Here is a 26,513-nt window from a genome sequence, read left to right as displayed (position 1 = left end):
TACCCCCCCACTCTGAAATACAAGAGTTTATTATTAAAGGTTTTTCAGAGGAGTCATAATTAATTGAGACAAGAGGAGACTGCAGCCGAATAGTGGTAAGGGCGTAACATGTGTTAAGGAGGGTGGTGGTACGGCATGCAAATTTGGCAGGGGGTTATGGCTGCACTTGGGGGGTACAAGTAGCTAGTATTCCTAGGGAAGCAGCAAAAGCACCTTAAATAGCAGGACACAAAAAATTTCCCCAGCGTGGCACAGGCTTTCTTTGGTAGTTATGAGAGTGGCAGCACACATGAAACCACCTGTCTGCTGACAGGAAGATTGAATGTAACGTGTGGCCCTCAAGTCAAGGGCTGCATCTATATCGTGGATTGACTGCCACATGTCTGAGCTTTAAGCTGCGACTCCATTTTTAACGCATTTAACTGCTGCAAATAAAAAAAAAAGACAGACGAACAGAGGATTTAATTTTTTAGGGCAAAATAGTTGAAGATCCTTTAGAGTGGAGACGCTTCAATGAGGAGCAGCATTGCTCCTATAATACTTTCTTATACTGTCTATAATGCTGGCCTTTTATTTACATGTATAAGATGCACTGGGGCTGGACCTTCCCAACCTCAAATATCAAATGCAACTAAACTCAATATCGGAATAGGTGTAAATGTTTGCAGGGAATCTGGGGCAGGTGGGGAAAAAAGTAAAATAAACTCGCTTAATAGAAGAGCTGGTTTTATTTTAAATATTTATGAGAACCTTAACAGTCATACATTTAAAATAATCCAGTAATTGCTGTACAAGCAGAAAAACTACCAGTGACCGACCTGTCTATTATGGGACCAAATAGTATCTGTAAGGCTGAAGCTACATGGATGATCCTGCCTGGGGTGTACGGTCCCCAAGATCAAATGTTTCATACAGCAATTTGGTCAGAGGGCCAGGTAAACCAAACAACGCTTCTGGGTAGATTTCTAGCAGAACACGGTTCACATGATTTGACAGTGGTGTTGTGGCTAAGTAATACAACTAAGCAGCTAATTTGGCCCCAGGAGATGTACTAATCTCACCCATGTAGCTTGAAGGGGTTTTCCCAAAATCTATATTTATCACCTAGTTGATAAGTGTTCCGACCCCCACCAATCCAGAGAACGAGCTTACCTGTGCGACCACATATGAATGGCGCGGTACAGCGCATGCTTGGCCACCACTCTATTCACTTTCTATGTGGATGCCGAAGATAGCGTTCAGCTAACTCTAGAAGCCCAATAGAAAATGAATAGAGCGGTGGCTGAGAATGCGTTGTACCGCTCCATTCATATATGGCCCTCCGGGACGGCCTATTGAGCTCGTTCTCAGGATTGGTGGGGGTACCAGCAATCAGATATTAACCACCTATCCGGTGGATAGGTGAAAAATATTGATTATAGGAAAACCCCTACAAGCCCTAAGGCAAGTGGTATAAAATAATGTACAGTTCTTTTCAGGTTCTTGTGCCACCTGCATTGCTTCTTAATCCACCATATACACCAAGGTATCGCCAATGTCTATCTCCAGTCCATTGTCTGCAACGTGTACTTTCTTCTCATTAAGGTCAATGTGGAAGGCTGCTTGCTCAGAAATCAATGTTTTACCAGAATTTTCTTTTCCAAGAACTGGAACTCTTCGGGGTCCCAAGACTGGGTCATCATATCGCATGAGTTTCACCTTTGTAACATCTGAAAAGAAAAGGTTTTCAATTATTATTAGGAAGGCAATGACGTCCAAGCAAGTTTCACTGTGGTGTAAGGAAAGTAGCCAAAGCACCGTTAAATGTTATGTCCAGCTTTATAACCATTTGTTTTTTCCTCCAATACAGCAGCCAATATACATAGAAAACGAAACAACTTTGCAAACAATTGTCAATGTCAGGGACTTCTGTACACGTTACTGCCCCTCTTACCAGTTAGTGTGAGTATGTTCTCTCTGCCACATTTAGTCTTTTTTCCTACTAAAGGAGTGAGAAGAGCGGTTACACATTTAAAGCCGTTAACTAGGATTAGAAAAATATGTCTGCTTTCGTCCAAAAGAAAAAAGCGCCACTCCTTGCATGTGGTATTGTAGCTCAACTCCAATTTAATGGTGCTGCGCGGCAATGCCATACACAAGCCATGTTAGGTGTGTTGCGGTTATTGGAGGAGAGCAGCCGCTATGTTTTTCTAGTCCTAGAGAACCCCTTTAATCAACTTCTGGGCCTAATCAGACCATTTGTTGACTGGCATCTGGATCGCAGAGACTTGCGGTCCCTTCAGTTTTGCGCATGTAGACATGGGCATTAGTGTCATGTAACAACTTTGCACATCAATAACTTTTAGGTGGTGTTGCGGTTCCCAGACACTACTTCCATCAGACGGTGTTTTATTTATTATATACATTGTATATTTTTGAGCGCAGTTGTGGGTACATATAAAGCTAATTTGTGGGCTTGTTTTTTGCGGGTTGACTTGTAGTATTTAACAGCACTATTTATCGTACCATATAATGTACTAGGAAACAAACATTTGTGGGATGGAATGGGAAAAACCTGCGATTCCACCATTGATTTTTGGGTTTTGTTTTTACGGCCGATACCAAATTTATATAGTTTTTCATTTTACCACTTCTACAAAATAAAAAAAAGATTGGTTAAAAAACATTTTTTTTTTTGTGTTGCCGTATACGGAGAGCCATCATTTTTTTTATGTCTGTCGATTAAGCGGTGTGAGGGCTGAAGTTTTTATTGCACATACGACTTTTTGATCACTTTCTACTCCTTTTTTTTTTTTTTGGGTAACAACGGTGACCAAAAAACAGCTTTTTTTATGGTGTTGATCCTGCGGGTTAACTAGTGTTATATTGTAATAGTTCAGACTTTTACAGACACCGCGATACAAATTACCAGGACTGGCTCAGTACAAAGTCACAGAGCGCAGATATTCCGGTGTTGAAGTCTTTCTGCTGTGACAGTTTCTCTTTAAGTATCTTACAATACCGGACCTTCATTTCTTACTTCTTAATACAGGACTTGATGTGCTTGTTCCTTTTCTGTACAGTCGTAGCAACAGTGGACACGGAATTACAGTTTTGCTCCTTACCATAGTGCACCATTTAGTCATAACAATAGCATCCCTTGATAGGACGAGGCTTACAGCGTAATTGGGGCAGCCTTTCTAAAAAGGAATTACACTGAAAATTAAACATATTCTGTATGATCCCTGCAAATTACAGCTCATATTTCCCACTACACAGAGTTTTGCAGAGCTCTCTTGGGTGTTTGGTCATCATGCATAGTAACAAGATGGTTACTGAAAAACGACATCTCCAGCCTTTGCAATACGGATCAGAAAAACGATATTCCACTCAGACCGCAATAATTGCTCATTAAAATCATCCTTCCTGTCAGTCACTTGCTTAGATCCTCAGAGACCCGTGAAGAACATTCATCCCAGCTCATCACTAGACTGCCCTCTTCCTGCCTGCAAGTTACCTTTAATCCCACGATCAGTCTTCATTAGGCGTCTTATTACGGAATCTCTGCTGTCTCCTTGCCGGATCTCAATCTTTGTGGAGAAATGGCCATTTGACGGCTGTGGGTTCACCATGAACACAGGCACTCCAGGCTGCGATAAATAAAATAGTAATACCATTAAATAGAAGCATAAGTACAATATATGGGCATGTTTTTTGCTCATGATAAATAAGAGAAACTAGTAGCGAATAGAGAATGTCTCAGTTTCTAAATATTATTTGAAACTCTCTAAAAGGGTAAGAGCGGACCTAAAAGTGGCCATATACACAGAGAAAACTTGGCCAAACGCGATTTTGACGGGACCGGCTGACTATCTACTGTGTAGGGGGGCGACCAGACTCTCACTTGACGGCGGGGGAAAGAATAATCGCGCATGCTGGATTTGAAATAAACATGTACGCTCGGTCGAGATGTTTAGGAGGCAGTCGGGAGAAATAGCAGTTTTCCAATTTTTTTCTTATTGAGCGGGCACAGAGTTCCGTTTAGAGCTCCTTTAGTGGGGGCAAGACCTCGGGCTATTTTGGCGTAGATTTTGCTGTCGGGAGATAGACACTATCCTAAGAAAAGGAAAAAGGGATGATTTGGTCCATAATGGCTGTAAGATAAATATATATGTGGACTAAGCTCCAGAAACACAGATGAAACGAGTCTCCTATTACGAAGTCAAGAAAAGACTGAGGGATGGGAATATTCGACTGTATTTCCAGCCAGATTAAGAGTAGTTTGGGAAGGCAAAATTATTTTCTTTGAAAATGTAGAGGAAGCTAGTGATTGCTTGGATTGTCGCTAAATTCTATAGCAGCGGTTGTCAGGAAGCTTAGTATAGCATTTTTTTTCTAGCAAAGTGGGGGGGGGGGGGAGTGAGGATATGATTGGTTATGGGTTCTATTGTGTGGCGGCAGCACACAGCTGGACAAGGGGGGGGATGAACAGCAAGGGATGTTGGGATGTAGGGTGTGTTTTTTTTTTTTGTTATGGGGAAAATGGCTCGGTTAATTTCTTGGAACATAAGAGGCTTGGGAGATAGTCTTAAGTGTCTTGCAGTATTCCAGTAAAATTGTTAGGGTAGGGTGGAAAAAATCGAGGTGTTGGTGAGACATTTTTCGGAGCTTTATGCATCGGAGATGAAGATCTCTGTAGAAATTTCTGATTATTTGAAAGGTATTAGATTACCAACTTTAGAGGAGCAAGCGAGGAGCGCGTTGGATTCTCCTTTTTCTCTTCAGGAACTTGTGCAAGTGGTGAGAAATAGCCCAAAAGATAAGTCCCCCAGTAGTGATGGACTTCCAAGTTTGGTTTTTGGGAAGCACGGAAGTATATTATGCCCATTGCTTTTGGAAGTGGTTAATGATGCTGGTATAAAAGAGACACTGCCAATTGTGTGTAGGGGTGATTGAGAAGTTAATTCACCCAGATCAGGCAGGGTTTATGCCCGGGAAGGCTACGTCTAGTAAAATACGACGGTGCTTCTTAGCTCTGCAGGGCGTCCGACAGGGGTTTGTGGACCCGGCGGTGGTTTCTCTCGATGCGGTCAAAGCTTTTGGCCGAGTCGAGTGGGCCTATATCTGGGAGGTCCTTAGGAGATTCGGTTTTGGGGATCAATTTATAAAGTGGGTTAGGCTCTTGTATGCAGGAGACAAGGCAAGGATTAGTGTAAATGGGGAAGCATCCCCAGTTTTCTCTTTATGGCGGGGAACTAGGCAGGGCTGTCTCCTCGCGCACCGGCTATTTGCATTAATGATCAAATGAGCAAAGTGATCAAGAGAGAAGGCGCCTTTGCAGATTCAGATTAGGAGGGTTGGAAAATCGAGTGCTGCTGTATGCGGACGATGTGTTGATTTATTTGGAGAACGTTCAGGAGTCGATCGGGAAAGTAATGAGGATTATTAGGAGATTTGGGAAATGTTCTAGGTTTTTAATTAACTGGTCCAAGTCTGCCGTTATGCCTCTTAGGCCCGATTTACACGAGCGTGTGCGTTTTGCGCATGCAAAAAAACGCTGCGTTTTGCGTGCGCAAAAGGCACTTAACAGTTGCGTGTGTTATCAGTGTATGACGTGCGGCTGCGAGATTTTCTCGCAGCCGCCATCATTATGACACTCCGTTGGAATGTTTGTAAACAGAAAAGCACGTGGTGCTTTTCTGTTTACATTCGGAGTTTGACAGCTGTTGCACGAACCACGCAGTGCTTCCGTGCGGCATGCGTGGTTTTCACGCACCCATTGACTTCAATGGGTGCGTGATGCGCGAACAGCGCACAAAGAAAGGACATGTCGTGAGTTTTACGCAACGCACTCGCGCAAAACTCACGCACTGTCTGCACTGCCCCATAGCCTAATATAGGTGCGTACGACATGCGTGAAAAGCACGCGCGTATATTACGCTCGTGTAAATGATGCCTTAGGGTAAGGAAGGACAGATAAGTTAGAATGGCTGAATTTGGTAGAAAATTTTAACCATCTGGGTATTGGATGACCCCAGAGGTTAAAGAGTATGTGGACCTAAATATAGTTCCTTCTAGAAGATATATTAGACAAAAAGTTAAGATCTGGAGAAAATTGTCACCTTGGTTAAGATTGTAGTATGCGCTACAGAATAGTCCTATATGGATCCCAGACAGGATGTTTAGGGTAATGGACTCTATTATAAGAGATTTCATCCGAAAAGGGAAGCAGGCGCATATAAGTTTGGAGAAGTTGCAGTTAGATAGGAATAAAGGGGGAGGGTGGAAGTGGAACATTTCAAATTCTATTTTTTCATGGCACAGTTGTGTCTTCTGATAAAGGAGGGAAGATGGTTAGTAAGACACATTAAGGGATCCACGAGTGAAATTATACATAATAGATATGACAATTTTATGTGTTTGGAAGCCTGGCTATTTGAAGAAAGTAGGCTTGTGACCATAAAAATGGTGCAAAAATTTTTGGAAAGAGTAAAAACAATGTTGAGGATATGCGGTTATATGAAATTTACACAAATTTGGGGAATGAACGTTTTGGTTGTGGGAAACTAGGCAACGGATTACAGAGGCGAACATTCTGTATATTTATCAATTCTTTGAACTGGAGAATATTAAGAGTTTTTTGGAGTTGAAGCTGGATTATGGTTTAAAAAGGTAACTTTTTTTTATGCACAAGTATGTCATGTGTTAAGAAGCTGTAAGTTAGGGGGGAATTTAAGAGCTGCTAATTATGAAGACCGTTTTTTGTTTTTTTTTACAGGATACTGTACTAGGAAAAAAAGCAATCACGAAAGTTTATACCTGTCTAAAGGAAGCTGCTGGGAGTCCAAGTTTAGTGTAATCGTATGCCAATTGGCAAGAGGCCCTGGACGACCTGCCGGAGTCTAAGTGGATTGATGCTCTTAATATGGCGGTGGAGACGACTCGCGTTTTTCACGGCCGTTTTTGGAGATTTATCAATAGAGTCTATGAAAAACGCCACCAAAAACGTCCCAAGAATTGACCTGCAGTTCGTTTTCACGCGGCCGTTTTTCAAAGCGGCCACGCAAAAAAAAAAAACGGTCCGTCGGAACAGAACGCCGTTCTGCTTCTGATTTTTCGGGCGTTTACGGCCCGAAAAACGGCCGTGTGAAAATACCCTAATAGGTGCACGGTGTAATATGTCAGCTAAGCAAACCGTTCAAAGTACTTTGTCATATTCCCATAGTGTAAGAAATGTTAACTAACACCGGTATAGCTCAACATTCCACTTACCTCTGTTCTAAAGACAGAAAATGGTTTTCCTGGGCAACAGTCTTCCTTTATTTTATCATCTGCATCTGATGCAAATTTGACATCAATCTGATCCAACTAGGGAAACAAGAGAGACACACGTTACATCATCAGGTCTTCCAAATGAAGAGTAATAACACGTGATAATAAAGCTGAAGCAATGGGTGGGACATACAGTCTATTTCCACTGCTGTTACAGGGATGGCAGTGCAATCCATCCATCACATCTTAAGAAATGTTCTCAGAATTTGTCAACTAAAAGCTTCTCTTTCTCTTGATATTATGCTGCGGCTTTTTATCGGATATTGTATCACTCACGTAGAATGTAGCAGCGGATCACTGGTGGCTAATTAAATGTAAACTCTTGGTAAAAATAAATAACGGCATGACTGACAAGCAGAGATGTGGATGAAATCTAAAAAGGCAAGACAGGCATCCGTGGCGTGGGACAACTAAGCGGTCTGTAAACATTAACCTTGTGAAAGATAATAAAACAGAACATGGTGTCCAGGGATGGGAGATACACTCAGAATTAAAATTCACTACAAGCTCTTAGCAGCAGAGAAAATAATCCATAATTAACTTCTAATCTTTTCATCTTTAGCAAAGACCATTTACAACCAGCACTGAACGGTTCTGTCAACATCGATGTTTAGCAGGGCAGTCTTCAGTAGACTGCTGTATCATCCGGAATTGAAATGAATGTCAGAGGAGTGATTTGCCAAGTTCCAAGACAAACAAAGCATCGAGGGAAGGGAAGTGAGAAAAAGACTACTAACATCCAGGGAGTTGGTGAGATAGACAAGGTTTTCAAGGAGAACAGCCCGCTCATCAAATTCCAGCTCAAGGTCCAGAACACGAGCTCCTTTCTTTTCTAGATTTTCCTGCGGAAAGAAAAATATTAGAAATTAATGTTTTGGAATTAAAAAAAAAAAAAATTAAAAGGTCTTCTTTCAAAACCCCTTAAAAGGTAGTAAGGATCTCACAGATTCTCATAATAAGCAGCGGGCAATCCCAGAAGATTTGTAGATAGTTAAGTGATTGTGACACCTGCAACACCATTTTGAAACCGTTGGGTGACGTTTACTGAGTAGTAATGGAGAAAAGTTTACACAGATTTTCCTTGTAGAGGATTCAACATTTAGTCGCCTTAGAAAGTCTCACAAAGTGGGTGTGCTTATGAGATATGGCATAAGGTATACTATTCAGTAGGCTGTAAATGGTGGATACCAGTCAGTTACAAGAAGGAGCTTATAGTCATATATGTGAAAATTGTGGGGGTCAATGAAGGACAGAGGACCCAATATGGAGTGTAGATTCTGGTAGATTTGAGAATAGCTAAAACAAGCCTCAGTTATAGAGTTCTTCCATATAGAAATGGTCTAGCAATCAGCCATAGTCTTGAAATATGTGCAGTAAGGCTAACTGGAAGGAATAAGGGGTGATATACTAGATCAGGGATGGGGAACCTTTTTTCTGCCAAGGGCCATTTGGATATTTATAATATCATTCGTGGGCCATACAAAATTATCAACTTAAAAAGGAGTCTGCTATATTTGGTCAAACATCTAATTAACTCACCCCTGAGGTGATGGCTGTACCGGCTTCAGCGTGGGATGTTCGCCGATGATGATGTGTCGATCAGTCTGGTGCGCAGTCTTTGGTAAGTTTTGAAAAGAACTCGCAGCAGTAAGTTGTGCTGATTGACTTAAAGGGGTTTTCCCATCAGGGGCATTTATGACATTCACATGAGATCTCATAAATGTCAGATAGATGCGGGTCCCACCGCTGGGACCTGCACCTATCTCTAGAACGGGGCCCCCTAAACCCCACTCTACCTTTCTGTGTTCCTGCTGATTTCCGACCATAAGGAAGGAAACAGCGTAGCTCGCTGAGCTGTTTCCGTAACTCCCATAGTAGTGAGTGGCAGTTACGGAAGCAGTGCAGTATGCGAGTTACGCGGTTTCCATAACTACTATTAAGTTCTATCGGACTTACGGAAACAGCGTAGCTCAGCAAGCTACGCGGTTTCCTTCCTTATGGTCGGAAATCACATGCTTCAGCACAACACAAAGCGGTAGAATAGTGTTTAGGGGCCCCGTTCTAGAGATAGATGCGAGTCCCACCTCTGGGACCCACACCTATCGGACATTTATGACATATCCTGTGGATATATCATAAATGTCCTTGATGGGGAAAAAACAAAAACCTTTAAGTCACTTGGACCTCACTTTAAGTAGGGGGCGCGGACGGAATGACACGGCGGCAGCAGCGGTCAGAGTGAGGTCGGAGCGTGCGGTGACAGGAGTGGACCAGTCCAGTCACGTCACTGACGTGAGGTCAGATGACTGTACTGTGGCGGCTCGGGAGAGGACCAGTCCGGTCACATGACCTCACATCACTGACTCAGGTCTGTTCCACCCTTGGGCCGGCACAGTCCAGTCGTCTGACCTCATCGACTCAGGTCAGGTGACCGGACTGATCCACTCTTGGGCCGGCACACACCGACCTCACTCAAACCGCCACGCAGCAAATAACGTGGCGACAGCGCTGTCTGATTGAGGCCGGGCCAAATGAACCCGCGGGCTGGACATTTTCCCCCCCTGTGCTAGATGATAGCTGGAAGCAGGTTTTACAATTGTTTCACACCTCCCGCACAAAAGAACATTAATATTTTATCAGCAGTCCCTTGCACAAAATAACATTTAAAAAAAATCATGAACAGGTTATGTTTTACTGAAAAGACTATGTACAACTTACCTTGATCATAGCAACAAACGGCATGACTCGCTTCATGTATTTCTTCAGCTCAGCTAAACTATTTAGTTCAGTGGCTATGATTTTATTATCAGGTAAGTGGCCACTATTTGCCTGAAAAAATACATAAGTATGATGAGAATTGATAATATAAAATGAAGTAGGTCTAAAGTTGGCTAAGCATGGTTAGTTTGTCACTTGAACCCTTGACTTAGCAATAGAATAAATGTCCAGTTTGTTTTATACATTTGTAAAGCGCTGCATCAGAAGTAAACAGAGCAGGGAGCTGTCAAATCTCCCTGCTCTCAGCTGCCGGATGTAGCTGAGGGTTGGGAGCGTCCCTGCTCGACCGGGTGAGATTGATATTAGTATCAATATGAGAGATATGGATTACACGCCCCACTGTAGAGAACACCACAAACAACCCCCGTAAATCAGCTTTAGCTAGCGCCACCTAAGCTCCCTCTAGGAGCGGAATCCTCAGGCCAGCGCTCTGGTCGCGGATTCCCGTCCTAGAGGGAGCCCCCGACGTCTCAACAACCCAGCTGTATATAGTGCCATGCCCTGTAGATAGCAACACCCACTGTAGATAGCATCAAACCCCCCGTCCCCCTGTAGATAGCGCCACCTAAACTCCCACTAGGAGTGGAAGCTCGATGTCAGATTGCTCTGTGCCGGGGATTCTACTCCTAGAGAGAGAGTGCTTGACGTCACTGTCCACCGTCAGGGGCTCTCTAAGAGCGGAATCCCCGGACAACACTCTGACCGGGGATTACGCTAATGGAGAAGCCCCTGGCATACTATCCATATATGGACAATGACTTCAGGGGCTACTCCTGGAGCGGAATCCCCGATCATAGCACTGCCGACGCTCAGGCAGGGGATTCCGCTTTTAGAGCTAGCCCCTGACAGAGACATCAGGGACTCCCCCTAAGAGCGGAATCCCCGGCCAGAAGGATTCAGCTTCTACAGGGAGCTGGTGGTGCTATCTACAGGAAGGGAGTGACATTTACGGGGGGGGGGGGGGAGTGGCGCTATCTTCAGGGGGCGGCGCTATCTATAGGGGCACTGTGGCATTAAATGGGCACTACCTACAGGGGATACTGTGGCACCATCTACAGTGGTATTTAGTCACTATCTACATAGGCACTGTGGTGAAACCCTAACGAATAAAACTCATCCATTTTTTCACGTCAATGAAAAACGGAGGGCAAATGGCGATGAAAAACGGTCAGACGGCCAGAGAATGTATTCAAAACATTGATGCAAAACAGCCATGAAAAACCGACAGTTGATCCGTTGTTTACTGCCCTTTTTTTCATGACGTGTGAATATAGCCTTATAGCCCTCTTTACTCTCCGCTCACAGCGATCCAAGGTGACGGAGAGAGAAGACAACTGTTAGAGCTGTACAGTGTATATATAATATAGATAAATATACATATAAAAAAAGAAAAAAAAGAAAAAATTTTTTTCCAATTTTTGGTGATTTGTCTGCTCTTAAAGGGAAGGTGTCACAAAAAAATTTTTTTCTATAATGTTATTGCTTTTAGTAGGTCATTCAAAATTTTTTTATTTATTTGTGTTGTACTTTTTCTCTCTTTTACTTCTCTATGGGGGCTGCCATTTTTTTTTTATCTCTGTATGTGTCGATTAACGAGACAGAGAGATGGAATACGGCACATACATCCCCATAGAGAATGCGAACGGGAGCCGTTCCATTCACTATAGTGTACGCCGTCTGTGTGGGAACGGCGCATGCACCGCTCCCACACAGTCCAAAAGGAAGGTCTTTGGCAGAGCGACATCCGGCGCCATTTTCATGAGGACCGGAAGCCGCGGCCTGACAGTAAGAGGACTACTTCCGGTCGTGGCTTCCATCCATATGTTCAGAAACAAGGACTAGGAGCGGAGGCAGCGGCAGGTAAGTTATGTTTGTGTATGTGATGTGTGTGTATGTTCGTGTTATACTGTCTGATTACCACTGTATCTAATCCTCCTACCCTGTGCATTCGCTCAAAAAATGGCGGCTCACAGTGTAGGAGGTTTGAACATTCAACCCCCTCCTTTCTCCTGGCACTAGCCAGGATAAAGGAGGGGGGATTGTTTGAGGACACTAGAGCGAGTGTGTCTTCTCCAATTTTGCAGCATAAAGCAATGAGGTTGCTTTACCACATGCCAATGCTGCAATTCTGGGAATTGCTCCCTCGTGTGACCAGCACATGGAAATGTTATAAATTAGAATCTAATTTATAATATTTCCTGACTTGTGAAAAAATTTAAAAAATTAGAACAACGTCTACTCGTTTATATATTAACAGTTTAACTAAATAAAAAAAATAAAACATTTCTAGCGACACATTCCCTTTAAAGAGAACCTTTCACCTCCCCATACATGTGCAGCATGTAATAGGCAGGGCTGCACAAACCCTGGGGCACTTTACATTCTTTCCCATCCTCCGTTATTTAGATATCAGTGCCGTATAATTTCGCGCCCGATATTTAAATAACCCCCTGAACCGTCAATGGGGCGTGTACTGGCAAGGGGGCATGTTACTATGTCTGTGACACTGGTCAATCAGATATGGACAGTGTTACAGCAAGAGCGAGGAGAGAGAGTGTGTGTGCGCACGCGCTCACTCTTTAGCTTTCAAGATTAGTCTTCTGCCGAACTGGCAAGGGGGCGTGTCTCTGCTACGGACAGTGTAAGAGCTGGGGAGCGCTTGCACTGTCCATAGCCGTGACACGCCCCCTTGCAAGTTCGGCAGACAATGTACAAGACTGATCTCTCGCAAGAGCTGAAGAGCTGAGCGCGCTCTCCTCTTCCCTGCTCTTACACTGCCCGTAGAAGTGACACGCCCCCTTGCCAGTTCGGCAGAAGACTAATCTTGAAAGCTAAAGAGTGAGTGTGCGCGCTCATTCTCTCCCCGCTCTTGCTGTAACACTGTCTATATCTGATTGGACAGTGTCACAGCCATAGTAACACCCCCTTGCCAGTACACGCCCCACTGACAGTTCAGGGTGTTATTTAAATATCAGGCGCCAAATATAATGGCACCGATATCTAAATAACGGAGAGGTAGAATTTTTTTTTTAAAGTGCCCCAGGGTTTGTGCAGCCCTCCCCATTACATGCTGCACTCAGCTGCACATGTATGGGAGGTGAAAGGTTCTCTTTAATAAAAATTAAAAACATGGAATAAATTCATCTAATCTAGAAAATGAAAGCCTCATAAGTCTTTTAAAAAACAAAGTAAAATTAGTTGTGATATTCAAAGCGGTTCCAAAGATATCGTTTAAAGAAGTGCATATTTGACGTGGATACAGGGGCAAGCAATGACCCTTGGTCATGAAAGGGTTAAAATATGAATCCGTGAGAGAGTTCACCTCATAATGCTTGCGAAGAGTTGATAAAGTAATGTGTTGCCATGGTGGATAGGTCTTGGCCACGTAGATGGTGCAATGTGATGGCTTTTGAGGCGGCAGTTTGTCACCTTTCTAGAAGAATAGAAAATTGCACAATTTGTAAATCTTCTAATTTCCAAACTGGTTGAAGACTGACAATACAAAGCAAACGAGTTACATAGTTACATAGCTGATAAGGTTGAAAAGCGACAAAGGTCCATCAAGTCCAACCTATAATCCTATAGTGTTAATCCAGAGGAAGGCAAATACTCCCACATGATGTCTATGCCAATTGCGTTATTAGGGGGGGGGGGGGGGGAATTTCCCTGGCTCCAAATATGCCAATCAGAATAAACCCCTGGATCAACATCCCATCTCCAGAATGTAGTACTCTTAACTTGAGAGTTCCATAGTCCCACTGCTCTCACAGTAAAGAATCGCCGTCTGTGATGGTGGTGAAACAGAGAGAATACCCCCCTTGTCCTTGTTACAGGCCGAGGTGTAAGAAGATCATTAGAAAGATCTTCGTACATTGAAATTGGATCACCCCTAAGCGGTCTTTTTTTCTAAACTGAATAGTACCACGTTTGATAACCTTTCCTGGTACTGAAATCCAACCATTCCCTTTTCTAGCAAATAAAATGCACAATGACAAAAATGTAATTACCATATAGTTTATACAAGAAAGTGTTTCTACAGTAGCATTTATATTCCAAGATGGCACACATGCATCACCTTACCTTCCCCTTAGCAGGAGCCAGGTAATTCTTGAGCCGTAGTCGAAGGTCGTGAGCAGTCTCTGTTAGGTATTGTGAGGAGCGGATCAGGATTTCATCAGCAGGGCCTGCGACAGGCCAACAGGCACTCATAAGGGAACCAGGCTTGAGAAGACAAAGCATGGCATATTAATTTATTTTATAGCTAATAAATCCTAACCTCTATTTTTCCAGCCATACAGACAAAAAGTAGTAAAAAGGGAATCCGCTCTTTTGAATGTCAACATCAATCGTTCGAGCTTTACTTATTGAAAGTAGCGAGAGTCACAAATTGCTGTACTGTCCAGATTTACAATTGGAAATATTAAAAGGTGTTGCACCGACTGGGCAACACCTTCTCAGAATTAAGCCATCTTGGCAAACTGCTGATCATTGCAGGTCTGACTGCTCGGACCCCCTGAAGCCAGCTTTCATCACATTGCAGTATTACACAGCCTTCAAGTTAAATGAATAAGCGACCTAGTAATACATGGTCGCCCAGAGTTTGCCAGTGCGGGAAAACCTCTCTTTGCAGTAGCTCTTAGTTGGGGGAGTCCCAAGTGAAAGACCCGTCTATCGCCCCCTTATTTCCTAAAAGGGATTATTCAGACACGACAATCCCTTTAATTGCTTCTAATCAAAAGGAATTGAATCTTTGCTATCGCTTCTTAATTCAAGGAAATAGAAAATTAGCTCTTGATTTAGCAAACTTAAAAAGGGAACCTGTAACATTGATCATAGCACCACATCTGCAGGCAGTTTGTTATAGATCAGGAAGGGATGAGAACCTTAAAATCTATATATACACACACCTTTGAAATATTTTTTTTTTAGATGTATATACCATAATGGCTTTCAGCGCTAGATACAGCTACTCTGTATACAGGATACAAAGCAGCTGTATCTCAAAATAAAAATTATTTTTAAATGAAAACCAATTAGTAAGGTGCACAAAACACACCGATAGATATTTTTATTTAAAAAAATAATAATTTCAAAAAGGTGTACATAGCCTTTTTATTTTATATTATAAATTAATATGGTAAATTACATGTTATACTAAATCTTTTCCCATTAAAACTATATATTCAATCTACTGAGCTCCTCCTGCTCTATAACATGCTGCCCGCAGATAGGACATCATGATAAACGTGGCAGATTCCCTTTAATTTGTCAATGAAATATATATATTACAAACAAATTATGGGGTAGAGGCTTTATGATAATGGGGTTAGTCAATCTAAAAGGAAACAATACCTACTCCTGCATTAAAGCCTTTAGTTAGATCAGGTGTTACTGCAGTGGCACAGCCAAATAACATTTAGATTGAATCTGCATTTATTACCAGCTTTCCCCTCTAAGTTCCATCACTAATTGTCAGTTGTCCATGAGCTCAGTTCAAGAAAGGGCCGGGACTAGCTGCTATGATGTCTTCCATACACAGCAAAGGGGGAGAAGAGGAGATCCTGTTCCACTATCTCTCTGTAGCACATCCTCAGAAGCAACAGCAGCATGGGGGACATTATACAGTAGCACTGGAATACTTACTAGAAGCTGCAGCAGACGTAACTTGATCTCTCAGTGTATAGACAAACGGTGTACTGAATTGAGAGTGAGTGATCAGTGCATGAGTGGGGGGGGTCTGATGAAAGGAGACCTTCATCTTTCTGCAATAACGCATTACAAAGTTTCTTCACTTATACTATTGATTTAGGGGGAAAAAAAAATACCTGTCACAGAATTCAACAGAAACTAAAAGACATAGTGCATTCTAGAACGGAAAAATATTTAGCAGAATATTTAATTGCTAAATGAATCATAGCTACACTTGTATTTGAAATATAATATACTGCTCTATATGTACGTAGTATGTGCACAGGTAAAAAAAATGAAGATATATATACTCCATGCCAAAAATAGTAGGCAAATACCGTAGTGTCAACATGTACGTGGTAGAAAAATCGCACCTGTTCAGACTGAATTTACAGCAACGTTTTATGAAAGCATCTTAAAAGATTGGAGCACTGAAAATTTCTATAGAACCGGATTTACATTTCCAATGAACAAAGAATAAAGTGCTCTCATGAAATGGTCAAGAATCGCTGCAGAAATACACATTAGAGGAGACTCAGCCTTCCTGTTCAGCAGCGGACATGAAATAACCGTGCTTAGAGCTCTTTAATAAGCCTTTCAACATGAGCAGTGCTAGAGGAGAAGCGTCTTCGTGGCTACTGGTATTCCATACCTTTCCTAGTAGTGACCACACATATTCACACAAGTGTGGACAGATCGGAGCCAGCAGCAATGTCTGGATTTCAATGAAACGGATAACCAGGGCTTGGTGCATGCCTTCAATTGCTAGTTCTCTGTATTTATCCTTTGTGGCCTGCAAGACAATGGTAAGTAGAAGAGCTTGATATGGTTTATTTCATTTCAAGTGCATATTTTGGACATTTAGGCCCAGTTCATACAGAGATTTGGGATGTGGAAACCGCATCGGAATCAGTCCCAAAAAAAAATCCGAATCCGCCTGCCATTGATTTCAATGGGAGGTCGGAGGAGTTTTTTTTTCAGCTGTGGCTTTTAGCCACTCGCTGTTTAAAAAAAAAAACAAAAAAAAAACGGCATGCTCTTTTTTTGGGCCACAATTGCGCCTCTGACCTCCCATTAAAATCAATGGGAGGCAGAGAAAGCGTTTTTCGCTGCGTTTTGGCCGCGGGCAAAAAGACGCAGCGAAAATCCGGCAAGAAATTGAGGCAGATTTTTTCTGCCTGCAAAAGACACTTAGTGTGAACCGGGCCTTAAGGACAATGACAGAAACAATGACGCAAAGCTACAACCCCTCATTTCTTCCAACACAGAGTGAACATCAGTTGTCGATCGTTTCCTACATATCTGCTGCAGTTGAATTTGCATGTGTTAGTAGATCACTGTAAGTAGTCTGTAGCAATGTAAACCACCAGCATCACAGACACATGTGGGTGTATATGTTGTTATACAGTAAATATTTGTGCAGGGAATAGGCAACAAATGGGAAAAAAAAGAATGTAATAAAAATAGAATATAATTTGTGTACTTTAAGATACATTTTTAGTTGCAATTAAAACATTGCCAGCAGGATATATATATATATATATATATATATAGGCACTTATTTGCTAGCCACGAGACAACAGGGCTGAATGTCCCCTGTATTAGTAACCAGCCGTGCCACAGTATGGTTTGATGCACACACACTTATTTCAGTGTTCTAACAGGTTTCAGCCTTTATTTAATTTAGTACATTGGGCTGTTATAGGGATGTCCGGTGGTATCTGGCATGAAGACGTTAGCAGCAGATCCTTTAAGTTATATCAATTGCAAGGTGGGGGTCTGCATGGATCAGACTTGTTTTCCCAGCACATCCCACAGATACTGATTTAGATACTCATTTAGATTGGGATTTGAGGTTCACTCCACCTCTGAATTATTTGACATGTTCCTTAAACCATTCCTGAACAATTTTTGCAGTGTGGCAGGGCAAATTATTCTGCTGAAAGAGACCACTGCCATTAAGGAATACCGTTACCATAAAAGGCTAGATTAGGTTTTCACGGTAGGTGTTGCGTGTATGAAAGTAACCGAAGGGTTAAGTTGTTTATTATCTGTTTTCTCATTAGCCTCCGTTATACAATGTGTTTTAGTCAGGCACACTGACCTCATTTATTTTCCTCTAATTTGTCGTCATGTTAACTACCTTATAGAACTATATTGCTTGTAATATGTACAAATGGTTTTATGCTCGAGTTACATAAAGAAAAAGAAAAAAAGTGAAAAAAACAATTACACCTTATTGTTTGGTAGAGAAATTAAACACAGCGAGAAGGGGGGGAGGGGGACACACATCAGGGAAAAAGTTGAGGGGGGCACCAAACTGAATCTTTGCCCCGGGTGCTGGAGAACCTAGCTACGCCTCTGGGATGAAGCAATGTAAAGCATGTCTTACACCCCAGGGCATCTCAAAATCTCACCTGAAACTCAAAGAATCCGGTTTTTAAAGCTTCCTTGAACATCATTTTTTCATAATTTTGTTCCGTTTTCATAATGCCAACATTCATCTCACTGAAAAGAAGTGGTCCGGGTTAAATTTCAAAAGACAAAGAATAATATGGTACAAAAAAAAAAAAAAAAGCTGTCGCTAGAACGTTCAGTATGATAGAATAATGGAATATTAGTATTAGATAAATGGAACAAAACACATATATAAGAACATTGATTTTCAACTTTTCAGTAGAAAACGGTAAAATGTACCTTTCAAATACCCGGTCATTATATGTATGGTTGGGGCCACTTCTCAGGCTGTCAAAGTTGGCCAGCATTTCTTTAACCCATTCAACCCAGGTGTACAAACGAAGAATACCTGCATCAGCCATGGCTTCCACAAAGTTAGCATCTTCCACAGTATCGCCAGCATCAGCCAGGGCAAGACGCATGCCTAACAACAAATATAGGAACATTTCATATTAAGATAGGATTTACGTTATTCTCTTTGCTAGATGATCATGTAAAGCTTTTTGGCATGACTCAGTTTTCTGGTACTGAATATCTAAAAAAATAAAAAAAATAAAAAAATTAAAAATCTAAGTAAAGGTCTTTTTGTATAAACGGCTGTATATACAGATCAAAATATACATATTATTACCCTCTCATAAATTAATCAGGGTGACATAAATAAGCATGTAACAATTTTTTTTTCTATTTAAGTGAAGATCATATAAATAAGAGCTATGCTTTTAAAAAAGGTTAAAAACACACTAACCGTCTGCTGAAAACTTGTTAATAGCCTCAGTCATTGTAAGGAAGTTTCCAGTTGACTTGGACATCTGAGTGAACATAGAAGTAAAAAACACATTGACGTACCAAATGTTCAAATTTGAGCGCGGAATTCAACATCTCTTCAAAAATAAAAGTGAAGTGTGACGACACGGACAGCGCAACTATACCTTTTCTGAATTCAGCAGCAGGTGTCCATTTGCTCTGACAGCCACTGGCCATTTTCCACTAATGAAAGCATAGAGAGGATGAATAAAAGATTATAGAATCCATTTCACATATAAAGTTATTATTTATTGCATTCCAAATTATTGTAATTCCAATTTTCAATGTGCCGAAATGCATTCTATGTATTATCTGTGGGAAGTTACGCAAGCCTCAGCTGATCTAGAGAAAGGCTTCAGGCTGATAATCTTCCAGGTGAACGTAGAACACTAAATCCATGAGCAACAACACTGATGACTATTTCCCAGAAAAATTTTCTTTTCACATCCGTCGGGCTAGTATACGTCGGTATACCTCTTTTATTTGGAGAATGGAAAAGTGTAGTACACTACGCTATTCCATCCTGAGGGATCCCGCAAAAAAAAAAAATGGATACCGCACAGTATGTTGTTTTTTTGTTTTTTTTTAACATGGGCGCCTACATGTGACACATGACACTGTATGGCATAAGTAAGAGGTATACGTTAAAAGTATACTTCGGGGAGCTTCCCAAGGGCCGGAGTCCCTGGGGTGATCAGGTAGCGCTCGGCCCAGGGATTCCGACCCTGGGGAAGCCCCTGATGTCACTGTTCATATATGGGACAGTGATGTCAGGGACTTTAAACTGCAGAGTCCCCAGCCAGAGCATCGGAATCGTTCTGGCCTCTAAACTCCGTAATCGAAAGCCCTTGACATCACTGTCCCATATATGAACAGTGATGTCAGGGGCTACTCCAGGCAAATCGCTTTAGATAGCGATTAGCCAGACGAGTTTGTGCGATGCATCCCACTGTACGCCTATACAGTGGAATACATCGCTAACTTACGTCAGACGTACACGTCGGGACTCCTCCCGACCTATACCTCAACAGAAGAAAAAAAAAAAAAACTAGCTATGAGGTTTTAATCATTGTTCTTTGAAGCATTGGTAAAAATATGTAAATGAGGCAAAAAGCCCATTTTAATGAAATAATTAAATAAGTTATGAACTCACCTAGCTTCAGGCCACATAGCCACATGGTTGTATAGGTAATAAGACAAGTGATTGGGGACAAGATCTTTTCCAGACGCTCTCAGATCAACTGGATACCAAAACTCAAACTCCTTCTTTAATATGTCCAGTTTCTCCTTCGGGATGGTTGTTTTTGGATACGGCGACGTCTTGAAAAATATGTAGTCCCACACTTCCCTGGTCATTTGCTCTGGCCTTTAGATTAAGGTACACCGTCAACACCAAAGTAGCAAAACAACATTCATGAATCCCTAGCTTTTTAACTATGAACCAAGATGAATTTACCTGATACCTATAGGAGAGTCCGCTCTTCCATTAAGATCGTTCCCCTGCAGAAGATGACAAACCGTGTAGTAGGCCATGTAAATCGTAGAGTCAGATAGAGACTCAATTAACCACTGCTCATCCCAAGGCAAGCGAGATCCTAAAAGAAGAAACGAGACAGAGAATTACCTAAACACAACCAAGACTCCTGTAAGAAGCACCAAATTTACTGCAAATCTACAGATGAAAAAAAAGATATAAACAAATGTTTAACTTTACTTTGCACAGATCCTAAATTGCAACTGGTATTACGGTAAATAGCCCAGAGCTGCAGTAACCCCTTAAGGACTGAGCCTTTTATTTATGTTTTCATTTTAGTTTTTCACTCCCCGACTTCCAAGAGCCATAACTTTTTTTTATTTTCCCATCAATGGAGTTGGGTGAGGTCTTATTTTTTGCAGGAGGAGTTGTAATTTCTAATGGCACCATATAATGTACTGGGAAACTGAAAAAAATCAATTACGGTGATACCAAGTTTATATTTTACTACTTTTTCGGTACCGTACATACAACTTTTTGATCACTTTCTATTAACATTTTTTTGAGAGCTAAGGTGACCAAAAAACATTTTGGAGGTTTAAATTGTTGTTTCTTACGGCATTCACCGTGCGGGTTAAGTAATGGTATATTGTAATATCAGTATTGCGAGAAACTACACATGGAGCGCACATCCAAAATATATACGTTGATGTGCGGTCCATGTCTAGTTTCTGACAATACTGGCATATTGTAATAGTTCTGACTTTCACGGACACAGCGATACCAATTTTGTTTGATTTTTTGATTATATTACTTTAGAGGAAAAATGGGAAAAGTTGTTGTTTATTTTAAACTTTAAATATCTTCTTTTTTTTTCACTACTACTAACTTCATTAAACTTCTTTTTACACATTTTATCAGTCCCACTAGGGGACTTGAACCAGCGATCATTAGATCGCTGGTACAATACACTGCAATACTAATGAATTGCAGTATATTGTCATTTCTACAGGCTTCTGTTAAGTCTGCAGGGCTTAACAGAGACAGAGTAATGGCAGACCTCAGGGTTCTTCATTATGCCCCTGGGCTGGCATGACAACCATCGGAAGCCACCGATTTAGTTGTGGGGGCGCTGATGGGCTGTCTGAGGGGGCCGCCAGCCTCTCTTCAATGCCTCAGTTGCGATTGACCGCAGCATCTGAGGAGTTAAACTGCCAGAACAGCGAGATCGCTGTTCCTGGCCGTTAGTCCCGGGTGTCAGATGTAAAACAGAACCGACACCTGCAGCGTATGGAGCAGCCTCGTGAGCGCAATCCATACTACCCTATAACACTTATCACGTAAGTGGCAATGCGTCAAGGGGTTAACAATCTGCTGGTGGTCAACGAAAACAGTATACAAACTTGTCAGACAGATCTTTAGCAAACGTACAAACTGCAGTTCCCAGAATGTAAAAATCAGAGAAAGCTCTGTGCAGATATTGCGCAAGCAAGAAATGAGTAAAGATTTCAGCACTGCAGTCTGTAGAATTGCGAATGCAGCTCTGGAATATATTACAGACAGTAACTAAGGAACATTGGGAGATAGGCAAGGTAAAAGTGGATGTGGGCATGTTATTGCACCCGAACGACACATGGGGACTTTTTTTATATTGTACTGCTACTGTGTGCATGGTTTTCTTTTTCCGTACTGCTTATGTTATGAAGTGCATCTCATTTGAAAACGTAATGTTTTCTTGTTCTTTATGTAAATTAAGACTCCGATTCTGTATGATTTATTGTTTTATACCAATAAAAGTTTCTAATAAAAAAAAATGAATATCATATGGGGGGCAAAGCAAAATCGGCCATAGGCTATGCTAGGCTAAAACGAAGAAAGCTGGTCATAAAAAAACGTTACGAAGCTAAAGTTCAACAAATACATCTGTGTCCCCAGTTGTCTGACTTATTGGGAGGACACACAAAAAAAAACACTGGGAGGTTCAGCAATAATCCCAAACAATGGGGGGCGGGGGGGGGACAGAATAGGAAAAATAAATCAGCTCATGTGGTCAAACCACTGCATTTAGCAGAAACTTGAATGTATGCGACTTTGTTGAATTTCAGAGTGAGAATATAAGACCATGTAGCGGCCTCACACACTTAATGGGTGGGAAACTCATGGTGGACTCCTGCACAGGAGATGGATCCACCAGAGGGAGCAGTAGCTAGAAAACGGCCTCCTAACCTTGGCCCAATAGGCCTTACTCAGGGCAAACCAAATCCATCAAGTCATTGTTGCTTTGGAGGCTACCAGATCCAGCTGAGATGACAAGAAAAGAGAAAAAAAAGAAAGAGCCTTGACTATAAACAGGTTATGGTGACGAAGGAAAAGACACTTATTTGTGCACTGCTTGAAGGACAGGTGCAGTCACAATTCATAGAGGATGTTGGCATCACGGGATTGAGCATAGCCTAAATAACTTGCTCACAGGACTGTGGCCTAAACAGCCACACAGTCAATGGTAGCAACTAAAAATATAGGGTGGAAAGGAGATCCTGAGAGAGATCTGCTGAAAAGGGTAGAAAACAAGAGATTTACCACATCTACAAACCAGGATTCTGGGGCCACTAGAATTACCAGTAGGCATCTGTCTTCTGATTTGGGTGACCTAAAGTATTGGTCTGTTCCAGGATAAAGACAGCTGTGACTAGTGAATGAGCCACTTGCCCCAGACTGTTTGATGTTAATAGATGCTGCCAGTCCAGTACCCTTTAGAATAACGTCTGGGATCAAAGCCAGACAATTGACAGCAGTTTTCGTGCCAAAATGAGGGAAGCCCACAGCCACCAGGTTAGAGCCTTAAATCTTGATATGTGTGGGGATAAAGGCTTGAATTTACAATGTGTGTCCAGTGTTCACAGCTTGCACTATTCTGGCCAGAACCCACATACAGATTTGCACAGACTGAACATGTTGAGTGGAGGGTGGCAAATCCCAGCACAGAATAAAACTCTGATTATCTGCTAAAAAGATTATTTACTTTGTCAAAAGTCATACTGAGAAAATGCATATCTTGGAGAGGGAATGGGGTCCTGTGTAGGTTTTTTATGATTTCGCTATTAGACTACATTAACCCCTTCTCGACATTTGACATATCCATATGTTATAGCCGGGTAGGAGGAGGCTTACGGAGTGAACCCGCTCCATACGATGCAGGTGTCGGCTGTATGTTACAGCCGACACCTCAGTAACGAGCGTCTGCAGCATTTAAATCATTAGAAAGAGGGGGGGCGACCCCCTCTAGCAGCTCATCGCGCCCCGCGCAATACAATCACAGGGTGGCGATGGTTGCTATGGCAGCCTCGGGGCCTAATGAATAATATATAATAAAAGTTAAAAAAAAAAAAAAAAACATTTCCCCCCTAAAGCATTGCAAAAAAAAAAAAAACACATAATTGGTATCGCCGCATCTGTAAAAGTCTGAACTATTACAATATATCATTATTTAACCCACAAGGTGTACGCCGTAAAAAAAAAAAAATTATTAAAAAACGCCAGAATCGCTATTTTTTGGTCACCTCATCTCCCACAAAAAATGGAATAAAAACCTCACATGTACGTCAAAATGGTATCATTAAAAACTACAGCTTATCCCGCAAAAAATAAGCCTTAAATCGATGGAAAAATAAAAAAAAGTTATGGCTCTCAGAATTTGGCGACAAAATAATTATTTGTATCGACCCTCAGAATAAAGTTAACATGTTGTTTTAATTACACAGTGAATTCTGTAAAAACGAAGCACAAAAAACAATGGCGGAATCGCAGTTTTTTTTTCATTTTCTACCCCACAAATAATTTTCTGCCTGTTTCCTAGTACATTATATGGTACAATAAATGGCGCTACGAAAAACTACAACTTGTCCCGCAAAAATCAAGCCCTCATAGGACTATATCGACGGAAAAATGGAAAAGTTATGGCTTTTGGAAGGTGGGAGGAAAAAACGAAAATCTGAAAGTTACTACGGGAAGGGGTTAATAACACAGATATAGAAGTGATCAGACTTACCCAGGCCATACGTCCTGGAGCAGGCATGTTCTTGTAGCCAGCCCAAAGTGGCTTCAAAGTTTCTTCGTGTCTCTTCACAGAACCTTCAAGCAATGCAAAGTAAATTTATTTCCTACATGCATTGCAGTCATTTTAAAGACCGGAGCGATATTCACTTGTGTTTTGGATGTTGCTTGTATCCTGAGCACCAGCGCTATTTACCATGGACTTCGAGTGTCCGTGAACTCTCATGGATTTGCAATATTAACGGTGTATTCTATTGTTATTGTAACAGAAAGGCCCCGTTCACACAGTTTGTTTCTTTTACGCCGATTTTGACGTGGAAATAGTGTTCGAATCAGCGGCAAAAAATGTCCGAAACCGCCTCCTATTGCGGTCAACGGGAGACGGAGAAGTTTTTCCGTGGCGGATTTTAACTGCTCGCGGGGAAAAAAAAAGCAACACTTTCTTGCCGCGGTTCCGCCTCTGACCGCCCATTGCAATCAATAGGAGGTAAAGAAAGCGTTTTTTTCACCCGCAGCGCGGCAAGAATTTGCAGGCAGGTCAAAATCTGCCTCAAAAATCCTGAAGAAATTTTGAGTCACATTTTTCTGACGGCAAAAAAAACAACTCAGTGGGAATAGGGCCAAAGAGTGTGAAATCTAAATATCAACTAATTCCACTCCTCAGTGGTATATTAAAACACAAGATTACGTTTCCAAGTTCTTCAAGCACTCTGAAGTCTGTTTCTTCCAGCTCTCTTCGCCGTAATCCAGGTACCTAAGCAAAATACACGACAAAATCTCAATCCATAGTCTAAATCTTTAATACTTTGAATTACTTTAGCATTTTCACGTTTGATTTATCAATACTGCTTAATAGTTTTATGTATTACTTCATCTTATCACAAAGCTAGAAAAAAAAGAAGTCACAAGTAATAGACCCCTATGTTATTTACTCACCACTGGTCACATAGTGCAACTACACATTCATCAGATGAACGGGAAATAACCTGCTTTTCTGGCTCCATGTAAACAACAGCCTCATTCTATAACAGAGGATGGAAAATCAATCATTGACTAGGGATACTGGATATCAGCCAAACCACCAGGAATATTACCACTAATTCCGAAGCTGCTTTATGCAATATGTTTGCTGTAGTACACCTTCACACAATCTCCACCATTGGATTGTGCCTGGAAAATATATGCTCCCCGTCCCCGTTTTATTAATAACGCTTCAGTTCACCCAATTCAGTTATAACATCTGATCTGCATACGTTTGATCTGGTGGCTTCTCTTCTTGGTTAGGTAAAACGTTAAAAATGTTTCATGCGTCATCCTATTATCATACACAATGCAGGGAGAGGTAGCACATTAACCCAGCAAAACCTGTACAAACTACACGTCAAAGCCAGTAAAAACAGGGCCGGTACATCATGCGGCTCCACATTAAGACCTTATTCACACCGCAGTGAAAAATGTCACACGTCCGTTTCCAGAACAATGATGTTCTATGGGTGTATTCACACGGACATTTTTTGTTAACGGCCTGTGAATAATGGCCGTCAAAACATAGGACATGTCAGTTTTTATCGGCTGTCAATACATGTAACAACCATTAAAAATGTATCAGACATGGGTATAGCTGATCGTTCCCTTGCTGGCTATCGGCGGCTCGATAACATACTCACCGATGCAGCGCCGACATCTTCAGGTGTGGTCTCTCGTCTTCGCAGATCCCGTGAAGACGAAAGACCTTACATGAAGACAGCGCTGCATCGGTGAGTCTGTGCGGCATCATATACCAGGGAGGCTGTGCGGCATCATATACCAGGGAGGCTGTGCGGCATCATATACCAGGGAGGCTGTGCGGCATCATATACCAGGGAGGCTGTGCGGCATCATATACCAGGGAGGCTGTGCGGCATCATATACCAGGGAGGCTGTGCGGCATCATATACCAGGGAGG

General features: G+C 41.8%; 1 protein-coding gene across 1 annotated transcript in view; it reads right to left on the bottom strand.

The window, feature by feature from the left end:
• Positions 1-1,224: 1,224 nt before the first annotated feature.
• Positions 1,225-26,513, bottom strand: part of LARS1 (leucyl-tRNA synthetase 1) — a 51,121-nt gene continuing 25,832 nt past the window's right edge. The window contains exons 16-32 of the mRNA XM_075856532.1: positions 25,505-25,590; positions 25,257-25,322; positions 24,564-24,646; positions 20,498-20,636; positions 20,195-20,407; positions 19,167-19,224; positions 18,983-19,046; positions 18,475-18,658; positions 18,195-18,285; positions 16,430-16,570; positions 14,170-14,310; positions 13,412-13,522; positions 10,030-10,140; positions 8,049-8,153; positions 7,252-7,347; positions 3,497-3,629; positions 1,225-1,709 (exon numbers count right to left, since the gene is read on the bottom strand). Of these exons, the coding sequence (XP_075712647.1) occupies positions 1,504-1,709; positions 3,497-3,629; positions 7,252-7,347; positions 8,049-8,153; positions 10,030-10,140; positions 13,412-13,522; positions 14,170-14,310; positions 16,430-16,570; positions 18,195-18,285; positions 18,475-18,658; positions 18,983-19,046; positions 19,167-19,224; positions 20,195-20,407; positions 20,498-20,636; positions 24,564-24,646; positions 25,257-25,322; positions 25,505-25,590 (2,028 nt within the window). The 3' untranslated portion in view covers positions 1,225-1,503. The remainder of the gene's footprint in view (positions 1,710-3,496; positions 3,630-7,251; positions 7,348-8,048; positions 8,154-10,029; positions 10,141-13,411; positions 13,523-14,169; positions 14,311-16,429; positions 16,571-18,194; positions 18,286-18,474; positions 18,659-18,982; positions 19,047-19,166; positions 19,225-20,194; positions 20,408-20,497; positions 20,637-24,563; positions 24,647-25,256; positions 25,323-25,504; positions 25,591-26,513) is intronic.

Source organism: Rhinoderma darwinii, chromosome 3 (assembly GCF_050947455.1).
Source record: "Rhinoderma darwinii isolate aRhiDar2 chromosome 3, aRhiDar2.hap1, whole genome shotgun sequence".
Classification (NCBI taxonomy): Eukaryota; Metazoa; Chordata; class Amphibia; order Anura; family Rhinodermatidae; genus Rhinoderma; species Rhinoderma darwinii.
This window is presented reverse-complemented; position numbering and strand designations above follow the sequence as displayed.